We start from the raw sequence: 23,852 nt of genomic DNA, 5'->3' as shown, positions 1-23,852 counted from the left end.
ACCCTGTTCCAAATTATTATGCAAATGATATTTTTCTCATTTCCCTAAATAATTGATGTAAATAACAGTCAGCATAATTTTCATGTTATCAACTATTAAGAGTACTATTCAAATTTTATTGAACAAACCTCCTAATGATAACAGTATTTTTTTTCAACATAAAAAACTTCCAATGCACTGTTCCAAATTATTACGCACAGTAAGTTTCAAAACACTTTATAGGTTGTAAAGAACTGAAAATTGTCATTTGATGTGTTTGCAGCATATTTACTGAAATCAAAAGCTATTTCAATCAAACTTTTAACAACATTTTAACTTTTTAAACATTTTAACAGGTCACGGTACATTTTAACATAGGACCCCTTATTTGATAGCAGCTTCACAAGTCTTGCATCCATTGAACTTGTGAGTTTTTGGACAGTTTCTGCTTGAATTTGTTTGCAAGATGTCAGAATAGCCTCCCAGAGCTGCTGTTTGGATGTAAACTGCCTCCCACCCTCATAGATCTTTTGCTTGAGGATGCTCCAAAGGTTCTCAATAGGATTGAGGTCAGGGGAGGATGGAGGCCACACCATGACTTTCTCTCCTTTTATCCCCATAGCAGCCATTGATGCAGAGGTATTCTTTGCAGCATGAGATGGTGCATTGTCATGCATGAAGATGATTTTATTACGGAAAGCATAGTTCTTCCTTCTGTACCAGGGAAGAAAGTGGTCAGTCATAAACTCCACATACTTTTCAGAGGTCATCTTTACACCTTCGGGGACCCTAAATTGGCCGACCAGATCTGTTCCCATGATTCCAGCCCAAAACATGACTCCACCACCGCCTTGCTGACGTCTGAGCCTTGTTGGAACAGGGTGGCCGTCCACCAACCATCCACTACTCCATCCATCTGGACCATCCAGGGTTGCACGGCACTCATCAGTGAACAGGACTGTTTGAAAATTAGTCTTCATGTATTTTTCTGCCCAATGCAGCCATTTCTGCTTGTGAGCATTGGTTAGTGGTGGCCGAATAGAAGGTTTGTGCACAGTTGCAAGACTCTGGAGGACTCTACACCTTGATGTCCGTGGGACTCCAGAGGCACCAGCAGCTTCAAATATCTGTTTGCTGCTATGTAATGGTATTTTAGCAGCTGCTCTCTTGATCCGATGCATGGCTCTGGCAGAAATCTTCCTCAATGTGCCTTTATCTGCACGAACCCATCTGTGCTCTGAATCAGCCACAAATCTCTTAATAGTGCGATGATCACGCTTACGTTTTCGTGAAATATCTAATGTTTTCATACCTCGTCCAAGGCATTGAACTATTTCACTCTTTTCGGCAGCAGAGAGATCCTTTTTCTTCCCCATATTGCTTGAAAATGGTGCTCTGCTTAAAAATGTGGAACACCCTCCTTTAGTAGTTTTTCCTTCAATTGGGCTCACCTGCCAATCTAATTATCACAGATGTCTGAGATTGTTTTCAGTGATCAAAAGAGCCCTGAGACACAATGCCATCCATGAGTTAAACTGAAAAAGAAAATATTTAATCTTTGTGACACTTAAATAGAATTTGCAGAATAATTTGGAACAGGGTGTATATTCTTTCTTACCATAGCCAACAATGGTTCCAGGGATGTAACAAACAACAATGGCGACAATGGGCATCCTTGTCTAGTACCATTATGCATTTCAAAGGATTTCGACAAGGACCCCTTCACTTTATAATAAACCCACTGCATCTATTAAAGTCCCTTTATCCATCTTACCATCTTATTCCCTATTCCCAACACTTCCAGCATATTAATCATAAATCCCCAGTCTACTCTATCAAAAGCTTTTTCTGCGTCTATTGACAATATAATCGCTGTTTCCCTTTTTTTACTTTCTGTAAGAGTAGCAGTGTTCTTAAACCATTATCTCTTCCTTCTCTTCCTGGAAAAAATCCCACCTAATCTAGATGTATCCACTCTGGCATCAGTTCTTTCAACCTAGTGGCAAGTACGTTCGCAAATAGCGTTGTATCAATTTTTAACAATGATATTGGTCTATAACTAGCGTATTGTGCACTGTCCTTCCCTTCTTTAAGGACAACTGTTATATGTGCATGAAGTGATTCCTTTCTCATTTCCGTCCCCTCTCCTAATGCATTCATATATTTACAAAGTTTCGGTACCAATATTTCCTTACATTTTTTATAATATCCTGCTGTATAACCATGGGCCCTGGACTCTTTCCTCCCACCATACTCTTCAGGGCCTCTCTAATTTCCTCTTGTGATATGATACTCTCCAGGGCTAACAATTTATCTTCTGCTATTCTTAGTAGTTGTGCTTCTTCAAGAAATTCTAACTTTTTCCTATTCTTCTCTTCCTCCTTTCCTCTCTGATCCTTAGGGTTCACCTCATAAAGCTTGATATAGAACTTTTGAAACATATTAGCTATATCTATTGTGGAATATACCAGTTCCCCATTCTCGTTCTTATTTTTTTCTATATAATTTTTAGATTTCTTCTCCTTCAACTTTTTCATCAGGTATTTCCCTGGTCTATTCCCCCATCTATATCTATCTTTTGAGACGCTGTTGAAGATTCTCCTAGTCTCCTACTGCAGGATCTTGTAATTCCTCTCTTTTTAGGGTAATCCTCTGATATACATCTTCTTCCTGTTTCCTTTTATGATTCTGTTCTAATTTATATAACTCTTCTGTTACCACCTTTTATTTTTCTCTCTCATGCTTTCTTTTTTTTTATCCCCAAAGCTATCAGAATTCCCCTCATATAGGCTTTATGTGTCTCCCAGACAGTGGCCACCGATATTTCTTTTGTTTCATGCAGGTCAAAAAATTCCTCGATTTCTTCTTTTAACCTTCCCTCCACCTTACTTGATATGTGATTCATTTAATCTCCACCTTGCCCTCCTATTTTGATCTCCTCCCATCCGCAGACTCGCTATAACAGGGGCGTGGTCTGATAAAGACCTCACCTTTATATTGGATTTCATTAACGATTCTAATTGTCTGTGCTCAATCAGAATCTAATCGTGAATATGATCTATGCACAGACAAGTAGAAGGTGTAATCCCTCTCTCTAGGATGTTTCACCCTCCATATATCTATTGATTGATTTTGAAATAACCTGTTTTTTGGCACTCTTAACCTCCTTGGCGGTATTCCCGAGTGTAGCTCGGGGTAACATTTCAGTACCACAAACGGTAACCCCGAGCTACACTCGGGAATACCATGCGGCATTTGTTCTTCATTTACCTTACCCTGCGCTCCCACGATGTGTCCCCTGCAGCATCCCCGGCCATCTCCTCCGGCCGATGCCAGCATCCGGCTTCTGTGTCCTGTCCCTGTGACGTCGGGGCGTACGGGTGCCGCTGGCGGCGGGAAATTTAAAAATTTTAAAAAATGTCTTTTTTTTTTTTACATTTTACATAGTAAAACATTGCTGTCTCAACCAATTTCACATACATCTTGTCCCTAATGCTTTGTTCTGCGCCCTGCCTGCATTTTGTCTGTTCTTTCTGCCTGGAAACTGAGAAATGTCCATGGCGTCCAAAAAGTGTCCCTTTAGGTCAAAAGCGGTTTAGATCAGCTAGGAGAACAGCGATAGTAAATCAGAACCACTTGCAGAATTGAGTGATAATGATTTGTGGGGAAATTCGTCATCAGACACTGAAAACGATTTTGCGACTTTGCTCAGCAATGTGCTAACTTGGCGCTATATTTCACATTTCAGTGTTTTTGGTTTGATTATATTATTGAATTAAATGTATTATTATTATATTATTTTTTATGATTATTTATTAAATTATAATTTATGATTACGTGTTTCAAATTTTATCATACCCAGGATGTTTACTAGACTCTTGTTCGGACAGATTTCAGTGAGTTATTCCTAAGAATTACAGGCCTACAATAAAAAAACTACATATTTCCATGCAAAAAAATGTACCGCTTTCAGCACCAAAAATCGGAAAGAATCATACCTCCAAGGAGGTTAATGTCCTTCCTACCTCCTTCTGCATACCAGAGGACAAATCCATCCACGGATCTAGGCATAGAATAAAGTCAACCGCTACAATCAGCCTACCTTTCTGGAAATCCATTATTTTACCTAGTACGTCCTGCAAAAACTTACCTAGTATGTCCCAGATACCGGCCCTCTGGATCTACTAGTTTCTCCTCCACCTTAAAACTATTATTTTTGAAAATCCAATTGCAACTCCTTTAGTCCTCTTTATTGGTGAATCAGCATAATACCAATGAGGATAGTCCCTTGAGTATATCTTAATATTAGTATCATAGGTCAGATGCATCTCTTGCAGGAAAACCACATCTATATAATATTGATGCACTTCCCTCAAAACCTTATGTCTTTTAGTAGGCGAGTTTAAACCCTTTACATTGTAGGTCATAATATTAATCAAACTCATCTCTTTTCTTAACTTTTCTTCTCCATCCTCCTTCTCTTTACATGTAGACTGACAGAATAGGTATTCTCGTATACTACTATCTAATTCCCATTCTTCCCACCCCTCCCCCCACCATCCCCCCCTTAAAACCTCTCTGGCCTCTATAATGCCTTGGAATCTGACGTAGGTTTCCCCAACTGATGATTCCTATTTTAGGGTATGACTCTAAGCATGTCAGTCCCAACCTATCTCCCCTTTCCAACGTAGGGGAGTTAAACTTTTATCCTTGTTAAGTCTCCAGATGCCCGATCCTCTCCACCTCTCCCGCTCTGGTCCCCTAATAATAATAAAAAAAAATTTCCATCAAAAAGGAGAGCAGCGGAGAGAACTGATTAAAGCGAGGGGAGGGACAAGAAGGAGAGAGAGAGAGAGGAAAGAAAAAAAAAAATTAAATATATATATATATATATATATATATATATATATATATGGGGGGGGGAACCCCCACACCACTATTTAATTTTCCTCTCCTCTCTATTTCCCTTCCTCCATCTCCCTCTGTCGCTACTTTCTCTTTCTATTCACTTGCTGCCAATTTTAATTTCTGAGGTCCACTCTCTCATTGATCCCCTCTGACCACCCCGGTATTTCAACTACCCCCAATTCCAGTTTTTCACAAAAATCTTTGAGGTCCTCTGGGAATCTGAGCCTGGCTGACTTCCCATCTTTCCAACTGATCAGGCATGCTGGAAACCCCCAGTTATACCGAACATTTTTCTCTCATTTGATCCAGCAATGGTTTTAATATCCTCCTTCTAGACAATTTATTTTTTCCCTCAGGTCTTCTCTTGTAACCTCTGGTAGACCCCAAATCCTTATGTTGTTTCCTCTTTCTCTATTCTCTTGGGCTTCTAATTTGTATGCTAGATTCCTCTGTTCTCTTTTCATCTCTTTTACTTGTAGTTCCAAATTACCAATCTGCTGGGCCTGCGCTTCCACTTTTCCTTCTACTTCCTCCACCCTTGCTAACAGTCCCAGATCATTGTGAATTGTCGCCATTTCACTTTTCATTGATACTTCAAATTTTGCGAACATTTCCGCCAGTCTCGTTAACCGAATTTCCATCCTGCATTCCAAATGACAGTCTGGTTTGGTCTTTATCCGATACTCTCCATCCTTCCTGATCTTTGTCAAGCTTTTGTTTCTCTGGACTTTTTTCCAGTATTGGCAAATACTTCTTAATTGTGCTCATGTTTAGATTTGACTGTGGGGTTTTCACCCCTCCTCCCTTGGCAGATCTACTCCTCATGTTAGTTTGGCTAATATAAATAGTCTGTTTATTATTCACAGTGTTATAAAAGAACTCAGGAACACCTCTGTTTTGTCTCGAATCACTTTAAGGGGGTGTATAAATGTAATATTTCACTTAGTCCCTGAGAGCACCCCACACCCTACTCTTTGGTTTGCAAGTACTCTCCATACGTATTTTCATAATACTTATGTATTAAACACGCCTAAACATGGCAACTCACCACTACCATCTCTGCCTGGTTCACCGTTCCTTGCTTTACTCACTCCTTTCTGACATTCTTGACTCCAAGTTCCATGTATGGTATCATCTGGTAGGGGGACCTCTGCTTTTCAATATTTCCACCAGAGAATACCTGGTCAGCGGGTGCTCTCATATGTTTCTCTTTTCCTCATAACAGGTCAGACTCATACTCTCCTCCATAGCAGCTTTCCCCAAAGGTCCTCTTCAGAAGCAGATGACAGGTGCATTAGATTTACTTGCAGCTTCCAGGAGACACTAATCTCGTCCACAGATCTCAGCCTCATGTCACCGCCTCTCCCTTCCTCTTTGACAGCTGGCTTCGGTCTGGCTGTATTCCCCAGCCACCTGCGATCCAGGCACTATACTCACCCGGATCGGTGGTATACTATCCAGACTGGGTATCGGGACACAGCGGGGCAAGCCTCCACGGGAACTCCCAGCAGCAGAAGCTGTTGAGGAAAGATGCACAGCGGGGAGAGTGTCAGGCTTCACTTAGCAGCGTTCATGCTGCGGGCGTCTGGAGCTCCTTCTCTGAACACACTCAGAGATCCATATTCAGGCCCCTCCCCCACAAGATGTCCTTCATCTGGTGATTTAACCAGCAACTCTGCTCGTCTGGCAATTTACATTTAAAACAAAGTTATTATTAATCTTTATTATTTATTTGCTAATGTACTATATGAAAATGGCACTGCCTCACCAAGGCTTCTCTGTAAAGTGCGGTCCTAACTCTTATATTGGAGCATATATTGTATAGCAGTGGATACATTGGGCAGGTATGCCTGGAGAGAGCCCATTCCTCCTAAAAGGTGCAGGAACACAGCAGAAATCCAGCAAGGTGCACATGGCAGGGCATTGCAGAGTACAGAATAAACAAATATTTTCCCAGCACACTTACCAGCTAGCCTGCACAAAAAAAACTCAAAATGGCACTAATTGTCAGCAGGCCCCGACCAATGAACCTGCTGATTGGCTGTAGCCAATCACAGCAGAGCCACGTCACTGTTTACAAACACAGACACAGGATCTGGCCGGATCTTCCCTCTCAGTGTTTTGAGAGATTCATCTTTTTTGTTCTGAAAAAGTCACCCTTACTTTGCATCCTGGTAGTCTTTGTTGCATTGATCAAAACGGAGAAATCTCAACTTGAGAAATCTCAAGTTCTCAATGAATCAGCACTAAGACTCTATTCACACTTGTGTGACTTGTGATGCTACTGTGGACAGTAAAGTCACATGATGAGTCGCAACTCATGTTTTGTAATGACAACTGTTCAAATATGTGTGACTTAAAGTTGCAGCAACTTTAAAAATTTTCCTGCACTACTTTGGTCCGACTTGAGTGCCATAGACTGCAATGTAAACCCTCAAAAGTCACATGAAAGTCGTACCAGAATGTTATACATGCAACAGTTGTGCAACAATTGTCCATTTTCATTGGTCAAAGTCTCATCCAAGTCGCACCAATCCAAAGTTGCACTCCAAAATCATGTGACTGGAGCCTAAAAGTAAAATTTCCCCATACAGGGACACCTGTTTCAGTGGCAGCAGACAACCGCGGTGTTCTGTGTGAGAGCAGCGGTCTGTAATATTTCTATGCTGCCTTGTGACATCAGCATGCTAGAGATCCAATCTCTTCACTGTTGCTATAAATGTAATTTTTTCCCAATAAGCAAGAAATGTATTAATAAAAAATGACCATGACAAAATTTGTTTCATAATTTTTACTTTTCCTTAATTAAGACTTTTAAATTAATACGTTTTAAACTAATGTTAAGACAAGCATCCATTTCTACATATTTATAACATCTTATTTATTAAAACAGATAGTTAAAAATAAATATGTGTAAATACATAGAGTGTTGATAATTGCACAGCTGGTACATGTTTTCCCTGAGTAAGCATGTTAAGGGGTAATGCCAAGTAAATGGATGTAATCATTGGATCAAGGGGAGACAGGTGATATGTATATATTTTGTTCCCCTAAAGCCTGCACCTCCCTCTCCCCCATAACTTGGACAAACCCCATCGAGACTAAAACATTCACTGCAAAGGATTTTGAATGTGACTGGTTAATATGAGGCACCACAGACGTCTTAAAGTGAACATAAACGTTGATTTAGAAAAATACTCAGGTATATATTATTAAAGCCTAACTCCAGATTTCACTTCACTTTAAATAGTTTGTTGGGGCCAAGCTGACCCAGATCAACTATTTGATAGTGATACTTTCATTTTTGAATACATGCAGCCGCTACTAGCACTGTATAAACTGTATGTAGCACCATTCCCAACAATCAATTCACAGGAAGCATTGCGTTTTTATGAAGACATACAAGGCTTCCTCTGAATGGCTGAGGTGACGAGGTGGGTGAATGACGTTACAATACATACCTACATACAGTTTATACAGTGCTGACAGTAGCCACATGATCTTGTAAAGGAAATAGTTTGTTGGGGCCAGCTTGGCCCCAACAAACTACTTAAAGTGAAATGAAACTTGGAATTAGGCTTTAATTCAATAACTCCCTTCTATTGCTTTCAGTCTCCTCCAAATTCCTTTTCTTTGCTTCTGTGATCTGATTTTCTGTTATAGGGTGGCCATGTTTGTTCTCCATGGTCCCAATGTATGTAGGTACATAACCACTCCTTTCTTGCTTGTTCCTGAGATGGACTGGGACTGTGGGATTTGTAGTGTGCATAGTGCACTGCATATGATCACAACAAACATGCACTGCTATAATAGCCGCTAGCAATAATCGCATGTAAGATCCAACAGGTTTGTTGTACCCAAGCTGATCGATCGATCAACTTGGGTACATTCAGCCTGCTCATATATGGTTTGAATCAAAGCTGGTCCCTGCTGGCTTGCAAAATTCTGACACTAGTGGATATTCATTCATTTATTCACCTATTTAACTAAAGGCTATTCTCAAACACATACACTTAGGTCCATATATATTTGGACACAGGCGCAATATTCGTTTTTTCAGGTATTTACCAAAACATATTCAAGCTATAGTTATGTAATGGAAATGGGCTGAAAGTGCACACTCTCAGATTTAATTTGAAGGTATGTACATCCACATTGGAGGAAGGGTGTGAGAGTGTGCATTTTCAACCCATATCCATTATATAACCTTAGCTTGAATATGTTTTGGTAAATACCTGAAAAAACTAATATTGTGCCTGTGTCCAAATATATATGAACCTATTTGTAAATATAAACGTTTCTATAACAGTGGGGGAGGTGCACTGTAGCACTTTATACATACATTTATTTATTTTCTTTGGAAAAAAGGCAGCACTACACCACTTATTTCTGAGGTTGAATAAAGACATCAGTCCATCTAGTTCATCCTGTGTGGGTGTGTGTACATGTGTGTTTATGAAGTGTCTCGTGCAGACTCTTCAGAAATCTGTCTCGCAGTACTGCGACAATTGGCAAAATGTGCAACAGATTCATGTACCTATCGGTAAAGTGTATATGAAGTTGTCACAACTTTGACAGAGGGTGGTAACAATGTAGAGGGTGTCAATACATCACCTTATAACAGAGCTGCAATGGAATGTCAAAACTAGAACACTTCTTTCCATGTGAATGTTACATTTTTGGAACTGGTGGCTATTTCAATGGATTTAAATATGCTTTTTGTTGACCTTATTCAATAAGGAGTTCTTACACATAAGTAAGTGCAGTAACCCATAGCAATCAACCAGCATTCATCTTGTACAGTATTTGGCTCACTTCAGCAACATTACTACACTTAAAGCAGAACTAAAGTTTAAATTAAAAAGAAAAAAAATATATGAATATGCTATGTCTCTTCTGCAATAAAAACAAACCTGTCTACAATCCTCTGAGCTGAGTATGATCAGCTTAGTTTACATTCTCAGTATGGTGCCTGGATGCCTGGTTGAATGAACTGGAGTGGAGTCAATGAACAACTTGCCAGGGTAGGTAGCACACAAAGTGCTCTTACAATTTTCCTGTTGGAAAATGTAATACCAATTTTGCCAGAAACAATAGGTTTTGCACACAAAATGGCTGTTGGCCATTTCTAGGCTCCAGTTGTCCATTCTGCCCCCACTGTTGCAATCCACGTATCAGCAGCACATAAAATGTACAGTGTTTGTTTGACATTACATGTGGTACACGGCAAAGGTGCTCTAAACACATTGCAATTTACTTCTTGAAAAGCTTCTTAAAAACATTTTTTTCTTTTTTGTGTTTCTCTTTGACATCATCTGTCTCCAGTACATTTGGGGTGTAGGAATTTCCTAAGTCGCTTCTTTCAGAAGTGATGTAAACTGTGGAAAAGAGAGAAGATTCATCAATGGCTTGGTCAGGTTCTACTGGAAGTTTGATGCACCTGGCCATCTCACCCTACCAGTTCCTAGGCAGCAAGATCCATTGGCGGATTCCAAAGAATTACACATAACAATACAACTGACCTTTATGAATACACACAAACTTGTTCAGCCCTATGGTTAGCCTAAAATGTAACTGAAGTCACCATTTTTTTTCATCAGGAAGAAACTTTATGAAACATATTTAAAGATACAAGTTCCAAAAGCAACCATAGATCTGAGTGAAAACTGTGACATAAATGCACAAAAGTACATACAGTATACAACCTCCAGACAAAACAGTACTGTTTCTGGGCTTCAACCAGCCAGTCTGGACCATGCAGCCCCATCTATAAGGCACAGTTGGCAGGTACAAAGATACTTTTGCATAGTTCCAACATCAATATCTCTATTTACCCTAGCAATGCAATTTAAGGACATAGTATAGAAATACAAGTTCACATGACCCCAATAGCCTACCCATGACCAGATCTACAGGAGCCAGTCCTGGCATATCTAACCACCCTCCCCACATCCTGTCAAATTTGGCATGTTCATATTTGAGGTGGTGTGCATATGATCTATCCATTCCCAAAGGGAGGGGAGTGTCACCATATTAAATATGAGATTGCACGTAGAGATTTATAGCAAACGGTATGTCTCTTATGGCATTAAGCCTGGTACCTTGTCTGCTATCATTTGTGTAAACATTGTACAAAGTTTACTGTGCATACACAGTTTAGTTTAAGATGCCATGAGTGCCACAAGTGCATACTCGCGCACCATGCTTGCATATTATGGCAAGAGCCCTGGGGGCCCAACTGCATACAAGGTGGCTTCTTCACACCAGTCGCCTGTACCAGAAACAGCATAGTCAATGATCTAGATTAGGGTAAATATAAGTCATAGTAACTTAATTTAAAAATAGAAAATTTGAATCGTAAATTTTGGGGTTTAGAGCCAACCTAGGCAAGTGCCTGTATACAGACCTGGTGGGAGATACAGCAATATTAGCAGCATACAAAAAATATTTTTGCAAGAAAACACAGGTAATTGCTACCTTCATTAACACCCTGAGTTGCTAACTGTTGTATATACTCCAAATACTACGTAACACAATGATCATCACTCTATTTTCTTTTCCCGATTATTAGCAGTCTGCATAATATTCCCTTACCTCTACTGGCAGAAAATGAGTGTCCATTTGTGTCTGGCTCCAATGATATTGTCCTCCTTCAAAAGATAGCAAAGGTATTTTAATGGAACAGAAATGTATCGATTTTTTTGCAATTCCCTGATTTATAGTAATAGGCATATAAGTCCACAGTAACCACGATCTATGCCATTATAAAGAAAACTTGCCAATCTCAACCAGGGTTTCTCCAGAGGTTGCTAGGGGTTCCTTGAGCTGTGACTGATTGGTCTGCTGTTTGATGGTATCTGCATAGTTCTGGGACCAATTCCACTTAACCACTTCAAGTCCGGACACTTTTACCCCCTTCCTGTACAGGCCAATTTTCAGCTTTCAGTGCTATCACACTTTGAATGACAATTGCGCAGTCATGCAACACTGTACCCATATGAATGTTTTAGAATTTTTTTGAGACAGATAAAACTTTATTTTGGTGGTATTTATTCACCACTGGGATTTTTATTTTTTTGCTATATAAATGAAAAAGTCCAAACATTTTGAAAAAAAAAGTGTTTTTCTTATAAAAGTTTGCAAATAAATAATCTTTCTTCATAAATCGTGGCCAAAATGTATTCAACTATCTGTTTAGTAAAACAATAACCCAAATTAGTGTATAACCAAAAACTATAATTTTTTAAAAAAAGTTTTTACTTTTTTTTTTTATATTATTTGTTTTGTTTTGTTTTAAACATACCGTCACCCTAGCAGTACACCATGGTGATACTGTACTACTTGTGGGGGGTTATGAAGATTTTTTTTTCTTTTTTTACACTGATTGCTTCTACACCCATAAAGGCTGTAAAAACAATCATTTCTCCTCTCTGGCTGCATTCTTGCAGCCATTGAGAAATACTGTCAGAGCTGTGATTGGTCACAGCTTGTCACATGGTACAAGGCTGTTGTGAATAGCCTTGTACCATGTGATCTCTGTGATCATTCACAGATTTCACAAGTAGTAAGCAATGATGTCAGAAAGTGACATCTTGTTTACTACTGTTCATGTAATCGGGACCTCACACAGAGATCCCGTACAGTGATCAGTGTTCCGCTGTGTCTCTCTGGACACAGCGGGCACCAGATCGCAGTGCTGCAAGCTCCCAGGGACCATGCACAGGCAGTGAATGCCATGGCTGTTTATAAATGGCCACCTGCTTCGGCACTGCTCCCGTCCGGCCATTAATGTACATGGATCGGATGGAAAATGGTTAAAGTCAATTGCATGACACCAAAAATCTTTGTAGCTTTATGTTAGAGTGGCATTCTGGCCACTACTTCAAGGGCCATTCCTCTCACTTGCCATCAATGCATTGGTTTTAATGAGACATGAAAATTAATTAAGGAGTTTTTCTAAGGGAAAGGCAGAAGTAGACACTTTCAATGTTGTGAAATGATGCAGCGCCAGTAAATATATCAAAAACATACTAAATAAATGAATGAACAGTGTTCAATGTGCCAAGTGTGAAGTCTCTTAACTTTTAGTCCATATATACTCATATAAAAAAAGATCTTCCACCATCCAGTGGCACAATGAGCGCTATTCATTAATTTATTGATTCTTTTATTTATTTTGTATGTTTTTCTTTATATTCACTGGAGCTGCACCATTTCATGATATTGTAAGTTTTTAGGTTTGGGTATATCAAACTTTGCCAGCAGCAACATGTTATCACAGCGTAGAGTCATTACAATGCGTATAGAAGTAGACACATTCCTTATGAGAATTGCTGTATTTCAGTCTAAATCTTTATTTACTGATCAGACCAGTCCTTAATGAGACGCTATGGTACAAACAGGGATTTTCCATTGAAACATGAGGAGTTATAGTAAGAGCCTCATAATCTATACTGTCTGAAGGAAGGAGGTGTTAAGTGACAATCTGATTCTCCTTTTTATTCTCTCATATTCCATGTGAAACATAAAAGAAAGAATGTGATTGGTTGCTAAAAACAAAAACTATTTTCCATTGAATGACCTTTTAATCTTAAGAATCAATACAACTCATTTATGACAAATGTAATATTATAAGGAAGGATAATGAAATCATCAGCATAGTCTATCCTTATCTTGAAATGCTTATGTCGTCAGTTTAAAGCAATTCCATAACTACATACACCACAATAATATAAGTTCACAAAGCCAACCTCTGCCATCCAACTTTTCCTTCTTAAATGATGTCTGACTGTCACCCTAAGCAAATGGTTTCAATATGTTCAGATGAACTCCAGGCAAACAGCTAAATACACTATAGCAATACAGACATAGAAGATGTTTTACCATCCAATGGCTCTGTCCTTCTGTTCATGCAGTTCTAGGGTTTAAACAGCCCTGCCACACAGCAGGTCCATTATGGTGATCTGATTTTGTATTAATGCTGTAAGCAATACAGCCTTGTTACCTTCCTGCCCACCACCTGGGACTGGACAATAAAGGAGCAGCAACAGACTGATGAACTCATCCCTCTGCTTACTCCTGCTGTCAGTGTGGTCTGTGTCAGCAGAGGTGCATTCAGCACACCTGACTGACCTTAAATGTTGATATGAGGTTAAGTTGGGGAATTTTCACCAGCTTTATTTAAAAATAAGACATGTAATTTTTTTAAAGAATGCATAACTGCATTAATTAGTATTTTTATATCAGCCAGGAGTTGACCTATAAAGTAACTTACCAATAACAAGCATGCAATTCATGAGCTCTGACTCTTCTATGATTACACTTGAGCTAGCAATAGAAGTCATGAATGTAAATATTGAAAGAGCCGAGTGGAAAATTATTGGTCAAACATTGTATCCTATCAGATGCAGTCACTGTTCAGCAGTGTCACTGTATTCAGGCAGCTGCAGATGCCACTGCTGCTGAATACAATAGCTGGCAATGGAGAATCCCCTATTCATGCTGTTTAGCATGGATGGGGGGGTATTTACTGACTTTATCTAAGTCAGCCTATGAGCTGAACAAGAGAGAATCTAACTGTGTATGGATTTTTTTACTTATGCATACATGTCACAGTGGAAGGGATAACTAAGCTGAAAGGGGATATTCAACACTGAATAATGGAAAATTAAAAGATTGTGCACAGCTTCTTGACAGGTTCTCTTTAAGTTGTAGGAATATCTAATCAGTTCCACATAGGGTGCTCAGAGTGTGGCTTAGATCTACACAACACTGGCCATTATTACAATTAGAGATGAGCGAATTATTCAAAAATTCGATTCGGCTGATTCGCCGAATTTGAGGAAGAAATTCGATTCGATGCGAATTTATTCGCTACGAATTTAACTTATAAAAAGGGTTTCTAGGCTTCAGAGAGCCTTTAAATTAGTGCAGAACACTGTACCTTTAATTTAAATGCCCTTGGAGATGAGGAAGGAGAAGGAGAAGAAGGATGAGAAGAAGGAGAAGGAGAAGGATGAGAAGAAGGAGAAGGATGAGAAGAAGGAGAAGGATGAGAAGAAGGAGAAGGATGAGAAGAAGGAGAAGGAGAAGGAGAAGGATGAGAAGAAGGAGAAGGAGAAGGATGAGAAGAAGGAGAAGGATGAGAAGAAGGAGAAGAAGGATGAGAAGAAGGAGAAGGATGAGAAGAAGGAGAAGGATGAGAAGAAGGATGAGAAGAAGGAGAAGGATGAGAAGAAGGATGAGAAGAAGGAGAAGGATGAGAAGAAGAAGGATGAGAAGAAGAAGAAGGATGAGAAGAAGGAGAAGGATGAGAAGAAGAAGAAGGATGAGAAGAAGAAGAAGGATGAGAAGAAGGAGAAGGATGAGAAGAAGGAGAAGGATGAGAAGAAGAAGAAGGATGAGAAGAAGAAGAAGGATGAGAAGAAGGAGAAGGATGAGAAGAAGGAGAAGGATGAGAAGAAGGAGAAGGATGAGAAGAAGAAGAAGGATGAGAAGAAGAAGAAGGATGAGAAGAAGGAGAAGGATGAGAAGAAGGAGAAGGATGAGAAGAAGGAGAAGGATGAGAAGAAGAAGAAGGATGAGAAGAAGGAGAATTCCAAGCCGGCAAAAAGTGTATCTGCAGAGCTCCGCTATTTCTTAGCGGAGCTCTGCAGATACACTTAGCGGAGCTCTGCAGATACACTTTTTGCCGGCTTGGAATTCTTCTTATTTTCATCCTACTTCTTCTTCTTCATCCTCATCCTCAGAAGAAGAAGAAGAGGATGAGGATGAAGAGGAAGAAGAAGAAGAAGTAGGATGAAAATAAGAAGAATTCAAAGCCGGAAAAAAGTGTATCTGCAGAGCTCCTCTATTCTGCAGATACACTTAGAGGAGCTCTGCAGATACACTTTTTGCCGGCTTGGAATTCTTCTTATTTTCATCCTACTTCTTCTTCTTCTTCTTCTTCTTCTTCATCCTCATCCTCAGAAGAAGAAGAAGAGGATGAGGATGAGGATGAAGAAGAAGAAGAAGAAGAAGTAGGATGAAAATAAGAAGAATTCCAAGCCGGCAAAAAGTGTATCTGCAGAGCTCCGCTAAGTGTATCTGCAGAGCTCCGCTATTTCTGACAGTTCTCTGACATTCACTCCATACAGCGGTTGAAACATTGTATCTATTTGTTTCCATAAATGGAAACAAATAGATACAATGTTTCAACCGCTGTATGGAGTGAATGTCAGAGAACTGTCAGAAATAGGCTATTTCTGACAGTTCTCTGACATTCACTCCTCAACCGCTGTATGGAGTATTGAATGTCAGAGAACTGTCAGAAATAGCCTATTTCTGACAGTTCTCTGACATTCACTCCATACAGCGGTTGAAACATTGTATCTATTTGTTTCCATAAATGGAAACAAATAGATACAATGTTTCAACCGCTGTATGGAGTGAATGTCAGAGAACTGAATGTCAGAGAACTGTCAGAAATAGGCTATTTCTGACAGTTCTCTGACATTCACTCCTCAACCGCTGTATGGAGTGAATGTCAGAGAACTGTCAGAAATAGCCTATTTCTGACAGTTCTCTGACATTCACTCCATACAGCGGTTGAAACATTGTATCTATTTGTTTCCATAAATGGAAACAAATAGATACAATGTTTCAACCGCTGAGCTCTGCAGATACACTTAGCGGAGCTCTGCAGATACACTTAGCGGAGCTCTGCAGATACACTTTTTGCCGGCTTGGAATTCTTCTTATTTTCATCCTACTTCTTCTTCTTCTTCATCCTCATCCTCTTCTTCTTCTGAGGATGAGGATGAAGAAGAAGAAGAAGAAGTAGGATGAAAATAAGAAGAATTCCAAGCCGGCAAAAGGTGTATCTGCAGAGCTCCTCTAAGTGTATCTGCAGAATAGAGGAGCTCTGCAGATACACTTTTTGCCGGCTTGGAATTCTTCTTATTTTCATCCTACTTCTTCTTCTTCTTCCTCTTCATCCTCATCCTCATCCTCTTCTTCTTCTGAGGATGAGGATGAAGAAGAAGAAGAAGACGTAGGATGAAAATAAGAAGAATTCCAAGCCGGCAAAAAGTGTATCTGCAGAGCTCCTCTATTCTGCAGATACACTTAGAGGAGCTCTGCAGATACACTTTTTGCCGGCTTGGAATTCTACTTATTTTCATCCTACTTCTTCTTCTTCTTCTTCATCCTCATCCTCTTCTTCTTCTTCCGAGGATGAGGATGAAGAAGAAGAAGAAGAAGAAGTAGGATGAAAATGAGAATTCCAAACCGGCAAAAAGTGTATCTGCAGAGCTCCTCTAAGTGTATCTGCAGAATAGAGGAGCTCTGCAGATACACTTTTTGCCGGCTTGGAATTCTTCTTATTTTCATCCTACTTCTTCTTCTTCTTCATCCTCATCCTCAGAAGAAGAAGAGGATGAGGATGAGGATGAAGAAGAAGAAGAAGAAGTAGGATGAAAAGAAGAATGAAAAGAAGAAGAAGAATGAAAAGAAGAATGAGAAGAATGAAAAGATTCTTCTTCTTTTCATTCTTCTTTTCATTCTTCTTCTTCTTTTCATTCTTCTTCTTTTCATTCTTCTTTTCATTCTTCTCATTCTTCTTCTCATTCTTCTTTTCATTCTTCTTTTCATTCTTCTTCTTTTCATTCTTCTCATTCTTCTTTTCATTCTTCTTCTCATTCTTCTTCTTTTCATTCTTCTTTTCATTCATTCTTCTTCTTTTTTTCATTCTTCTTCTTCTTCTTTTCATTCTTCTCATTCTTCTTTTCATTCTTCTCATTCTTCTTTTCATTCTTCTTCTCATTCTTCATTCTTCTTTTCATTCTTCTTCTTCTTCTTTTCATTCTTCTTTTCATTCTTCTTTTCATGAAGAAGAAAAGAAGAATGAGAAGAATGAAAAGAAGAATGAGAAGAATGAAAAGAAGAATGAAAAGAAGAATGAGAAGAAGAATGAAAAGAAGAATGAGAAGAATGAAAAGAAGAATGAAAAGAAGAAGAATGAAAAGAAGAAGAAGAATGAAAAGAAGAATGAAAAGAAGAAGAAGAAGAATGAAAAGAAGAAGAAGAAGAATGAAAAGAAGAATGAAAAGAAGAAGAAGAATGAAAAGAAGAAGAAGAAGAAGAATGAAAAGAAGAATGAGAAGAATGAAAAGATTCTTCTTCTTTTCATTCTTCTTTTCATTCTTCTTCTTCTTTTCATTCTTCTTCTTTTCATTCTTCTTTTCATTCTTCTTTTCATTCTTCTCATTCTTCTCATTTTTCTTCTCATTCTTCTTTTCATTCTTCTTCTTCTTTTCATTCTTCTTTTCATTCTTCTCATTCTTCTTTTCATTCTTCTTCTCATTCTTCTTTTCATTCTTCTTCTTTTCATTCTTCTTTTCATTCATTCTTCTTCTTCTTTTCATTCTTCTTCTTCTTCTTTTCATTCTTCTTTTCATTCTTCTTCTCATTCTTCTTTTCATTCTTCTTCTTCTTCTTTTCATTCTTCTTTTCATTCTTCTTTTCATGAAGAAGAAAAGAAGAATGAGAAGAATGAAAAGAAGAATGAGAAGAATGAAAAGAAGAATGAAAAGAAGAATGAGAAGAAGAATGAAAAGAAGAATGAGAAGAATGAAAAGAAGAATGAAAAGAAGAAGAATGAAAAGAAGAAGAAAAATGAAAAGAAGAATGAAAAGAAGAAGAAGAAGAAGAATGAAAAGAAGAATGAAAAGAAGAAGAAGAATGAAAAGAAGAAGAAGAATGAAAAGAAGAATGAGAAGAATGAAAAGATTCTTCTTCTTCTTTTCATTCTTCTTTTCATTCTTCTTCTTCTTTTCATTCTTCTTCTTTTCATTCTTCTTCTTTTCATTCTTCTCATTCTTCTTCTCATTCTTCTTTTCATTCTTCTTCTCATTCTTCTTTTCATTCTTCTTTTCATTCTTCTTTTCATTCTTCTTCTCATTCTTCTTTTCATTCTTCTTCTTCTTTTCATTCTTCTTCTCATTCTTCTTTTCATGAAGAAGTCAAGAAGAATGAGAAGAATGAAAAGAAAAAGAATGAAAAGAAGAATGAGAAGAAGAATGAAAAGAAGAATGAGAAGAATGAAAAGAAGAATGAAAAGAAGAAGAAGAAGAATGAAAAGAAGAAGAAGAATGAAAAGAAGAATGAAAAGAAGAAGAAGAATGAAAAGAAGAAGAAGAAGAATGAAAAGAAGAATGAAAAGAAGAAGAAGAAGAATGAAAAGAAGAATGAGAAGAATGAAAAGAAGAAGAAGAAGAATGAAAAGAAGAATGAAAAGAAGAAGAATGAAAAGAAGAAGAAGAAGAATGAAAAGAAGAATGAAAAGAAGAAGAAGAATGAAAAGAAGAAGAAGAAGAATGAAAAGAAGAATGAGAAGAATGAAAAGATTCTTCTTCTTATTCTTCTTTTCATTCTTCTTTTCATTCTTCTTCTTCTTTTCATTCTTCTTCTTTTCATTCTTCTTTTCATTCTTCTCATTCTTCTTCTCATTCTTCTTTTCATTCTTCTTCTTCTTTTCATTCTTCTTTTCATTCTTCTCATTCTTCTTTTCATTCTTCTTTTCATTCTTCTTCTCATTCTTCTTTTCATGAAGAAGAAAAGAAGAATGAGAAGAATGAAAAGAAGAATGAAAAGAAGAAGAAGAATGAAAAGAAGAATGAGAAGAAGAATGAAAAGAAGAATGAAAAGAAGAATGAGAAAAATGAAAAGAAGAATGAAAAGAAGAAGTATTCCAGTACAGCAAAAAGTGTATCTGCAGAGAGCTCCGCTATTTCTGACAGTTCTCTGACAGTTCCAGCGGTTGACAGCGGTTGAAACATTGTATCTATTTATTTCCGAATAAAAACATCTGTATCCTAAATGGAAACAAATAGATACAATGTTTCAACCGCTGTACATGTGAAGGAACTGTCAGAGAACTGTCAGAAATAGCGGAGCTCTCTGCAGGGACACTTTTGCCGGCTGATCGGGAAAAATCCGATTCGCGCACCCGAATTATGCAAATATTCGGATTCGACGCGAATCAAATTTTTCCTGAAATTCGAAACGAATTCCACTTCGCCTGGTTCGATTCGCTCATCTCTAATTACAATAAATATTTCTATAACACCACTCATTATTACTGACCTTGGGATTTCATGAATTGGAGTATAGGCTTTTACTTCCCTTTTAGCTTCAGGTTCATCTAAAAGAAAGGAACATTTTAGTTTAGTATAAAATAATTTACATTTTGAGTTGCTAGTACTTAATGGTGCCGTTATAAATACGAAAAAAGCATTACTACAGCAATATGGGAACACAATATTGTGCAGCCTAATTTATGGCCAGCAGGGGGAGATAAATAACCATTCCACCGAAAATGCAATTAGCAAGAATTTTAGCTATAACTGAGTTTACACTATAAGAATGCTATTTAAGCAATGTAATATGAAATTTTACCAAACCTCAGGGGACAGAATGACTCCACCAAACATTCTCAAACTCACGTAATAAAAGTGGAATGGAGGAAGCATTGCCATAGTGTTCACTGAATCCAGATGAAAGCATTAAAGCTGAAGTTTAACTTTGGATAATTTATTGTTACATTGGTCCAGTTTGGAGCAACGCAAGTATGTACCGTATGTGCCATACCTGTGGGATTCCTGTGAATAGTGGAAATCAGTGTAGTAGGCACCGGTACTACTGTGATTTTTGCTAGCTTCTGGGTTCCATGCCAAACCGAGCAGCTGACCTAATACATAGTGAACACAGGATGTTGCTTTTTCCACACGGGCACCATTCAGAGAACACTTTGCATTTTCTAAATTAATGTAAAAGAGGTGCAGTGGTGGTGTCACGATATGCACCACGTCCATATTTGGTCAATGATATTACACAGGTGACCGTACCTCTTTCTTTTACTTTAACGAGAACGGTGAACTAGAAATGTCAGTTGGTGCCTGGAAAGCAATGGGATCAGTCGTGTCAAGGTGAGGGTTGGGTTTTTATGTCCAGGTGGGTCGGCAGCTGTCATTCATCGTGATTGAGGTGTACCCGCATCATTGGACAGCGTGATTGACAATGGATGTTTAACGGAGATGTTTTACAATTTTTTAATTAAAGACTTGTCAAAAGTTTTGGAGTTGGTATTCTTTTTTTCTATGAATGAGTATGGGTACTATGTACCCCTTACTCATTCACAATGGGGGAGGGGGGTAATATCTGGGGGCTCCCTTGTTGTTAAAGGGGGTTTCTGATTCCTATAAGTCCCTCATCCAAAGGCAACCACAACCACAAGGCCAGGGTGGTGGGGAAGAGACCCTTGTCCTCATCAACATGATGTGCCTGCCCCTTTGTTTACTTTTGCAGTGAGGGAATCAGAGATGTCAGTTGGCAACAGGGAAGCGATGAGATCATAAGATGTTAATGATCTCACTTGGATGACCCCGCCTTTTTGCCCCCCCCAGTATGGTATCCCCCCAGGTTGAGGGCATGTGGCCAGGTATGGTACGGCCATGTATGCTTTCCCCCGACCCCCACCCTTTCCTGGCCTGCCAGGCTGCATGCTTGGATAAGGGTCTGGTATGGATTTCGGGTATTGATTTTGGGGGACCTCACGCAATTTTTTTATTTGGAGTTGGGCCCTCATTAAAATTGTCCTGGCTCATTTGTAAATGTTCACCTCTCAGTCGGGAATCCCTAACTCACAGCTGAAAGTGCAAGGATAAGTGGTTGTTAGGACGCTGGCAGTGTAGACTCCTTAACAACTAACTATTAATTTTATACATTCACTAAATAGCTCATGGCTAGACCATAACTTATTTCACAAATGTAATATATATATATATATATATATATATATTTTTTTTTTTTTAATGAATTGACATTTAGATCACTTTAAGCAGCATTTACTGTGTGTTTCTTATTGTTGAGATAATTACTGCATAAACTGATAAGGAATTGAGATTTTCAATATTGCATGTGATACTTTTATCAAATGATTCACATGATCCAAATACCTCATGCAATATTGCTTTGTGAATTAAGCCCCCTGACTGGCACAGATCAGTACATACCTGTTCGTCTCTGAATTGCTTGTATCCAAACATCCATCTTTCTGGCTGAAGGAGCAGAAAATATGTATTCTGAGCCATCAGTGGTCCTAGAAGTACAGGATATATACATTTACATTACACATATAGTGCCACTTCTAAAGGCAACTTATTTACTAAATGAGTATACTGAGTTTAAACATTAAATAAATACGCTTTTAAAACATGTATTAAAGGAAAACATCTACTCAAGCACCACAGACAATACTAGATCTATCAAAGCAGCTCTTTTTTCTCTTTAAAATGTATCATAAATTCAGTCTACCCAGAACCAATATTTTAGCTTTTAGAAGATGCTGGAGAGCAATTTCTTATATATCTCAGATACATTGTCAGTAAGGTCTCTACTCTTGACTTTCTGGGTCTACACTCCTGTTGTGACCATTATGATGGCTCCAACTCTCCCTGATTATTTATATTTTAGAATATGGAGAATGCAAAATGAGATGCTGCACCACCCGTGGGAACATCACTGGGAATCAGAACAAGGAGATCTTAATGACGAAAAGCCAAGGTACCGTATTTTTCGCTCCATAAGACGCACTTTTTTCCCCCCAAAAAAGGGGTGAAAATGTCAGTGGGTCTTATGGAGCGAATATAAAGCAGCCGGTCCAGTATTTCCGCTGCCACCATGTCAGAATACCACGCTGGCCGCTCAGCTGTTCTCTGCAGCAGGAACTCACCTGTTCCTCGGTCCAGCGCTGTAGTCTTCCCGCCCCGGCATCTGTGACAGCCGGGTGCCCACTGCGCATGCGCGAGAAGCGCTGCGCTTTGTGAATGGTCCGGTGTCTTCTGGGACACATGACAGGTCCCAATAGATGCCAGGCCATTCACAAAGCGCAGCACTTCTCGCGCATGTGCAGTGGGCACCCGGCTGTCAAAGTCGGGTGCCCACAGTATAGGAAGGAGAACTCTGCGGAAGTGGGAGCGGGTACCTGTCAAATTCAGGTACCTGCTCCCCCTCCCTCCCTAAAAGTCCGCAGTGTCTGGTCATGTCCTGTACTGTCTGCAGTCTCTGGTCATCCCCTGTACTGTCTGCAATCTCTGGTCATCTGTACTGTCCGCTGTCTCTGGTCATCTCCTGTACTGTCCGCTGTCTCTGGTCATCTCCTGTACTGTGTCCGCAGTCTCTAGGCATCTCCTGTACTGTGTCCGCAGTCTCTGGTCCTTCTCCTGTACTGTGTCCGCAGTCTCTGGTCCTTCTCCTGTACTGTGTCCGCAGTCTCTGGTCCTTCTCCTGTACTATGTCTGCAGTCTCTGGTCATCTCCTGTACTGTGTCCGCAGTGTCTGGTCACTTCCTGTACTATGTCTGCAGTCTCTGGTCCTTCTCCTGTACTGTGTCCGCAGTCTCTGGTCCTTCTCCTGTACTATGTCTGCAGTCTCTGGTCATCTCCTGTACTGTGTCCGCAGTGTCTGGTCACTTCCTGTACTATGTCTGCAGTCCATTGGTTCAGAATATTTTTTTTCTTGTTTTTCTCCTCTAAAACCTAGGCGCGTCTTATGGTCAGGTGCATCTTATGGAGCGAAAAATACGGAATATAAGAAGCCAGGAGATATTTCATAACCCCAGTCTCTACCTATAATTAATTCATTACGTTTTAGTGGACTAATCATTTACCAGGACCTACAGAAGGCATTCTGAAATACAAAATGTGAAGAATACCTGACAGTAAACATGTTCACTTTGTCTGGTGAATCCTTTATTTTCTCACAGATGGCATCAACCATGCTAACTGATGGAATTGCAGTTTCATTCTGGAAGAGATGCGATATATACATTATTTGTGTGGAGCAGGTTACATCCTTTAGGTACCACAGAGTTAAAAGTCTCCATAAAAATTAATGTAAACCCTATTACTAAAACCTTATACAAGCTT

The 23,852-nt window shown here is 39.0% G+C and overlaps 1 protein-coding gene across 1 annotated transcript in view; it reads right to left on the bottom strand.

Moving 5' to 3' along the window:
- Positions 1-7,663: 7,663 nt before the first annotated feature.
- SPTBN5 (spectrin beta, non-erythrocytic 5) overlaps positions 7,664-23,852 on the bottom strand; it is a 435,120-nt gene continuing 418,931 nt past the window's right edge. The window contains exons 66-70 of the mRNA XM_089686901.1: positions 23,639-23,730; positions 21,939-22,024; positions 20,011-20,068; positions 11,482-11,537; positions 7,664-10,265 (exon numbers count right to left, since the gene is read on the bottom strand). Coding sequence (XP_089543027.1) covers positions 10,141-10,265; positions 11,482-11,537; positions 20,011-20,068; positions 21,939-22,024; positions 23,639-23,730 — 417 coding nt within the window. The 3' untranslated portion in view covers positions 7,664-10,140. The remainder of the gene's footprint in view (positions 10,266-11,481; positions 11,538-20,010; positions 20,069-21,938; positions 22,025-23,638; positions 23,731-23,852) is intronic.

The sequence above is a fragment of the Staurois parvus genome, unplaced genomic scaffold (genome assembly GCF_062004578.1).
Source record: "Staurois parvus isolate SC_StPar_1 unplaced genomic scaffold, SC_StPar_1.0 ptg000414l, whole genome shotgun sequence".
Classification (NCBI taxonomy): Eukaryota; Metazoa; Chordata; class Amphibia; order Anura; family Ranidae; genus Staurois; species Staurois parvus.
The sequence above is the reverse complement of the archived record's forward strand: the minus strand, read 5'-3'. Positions and strand labels throughout refer to the sequence as shown.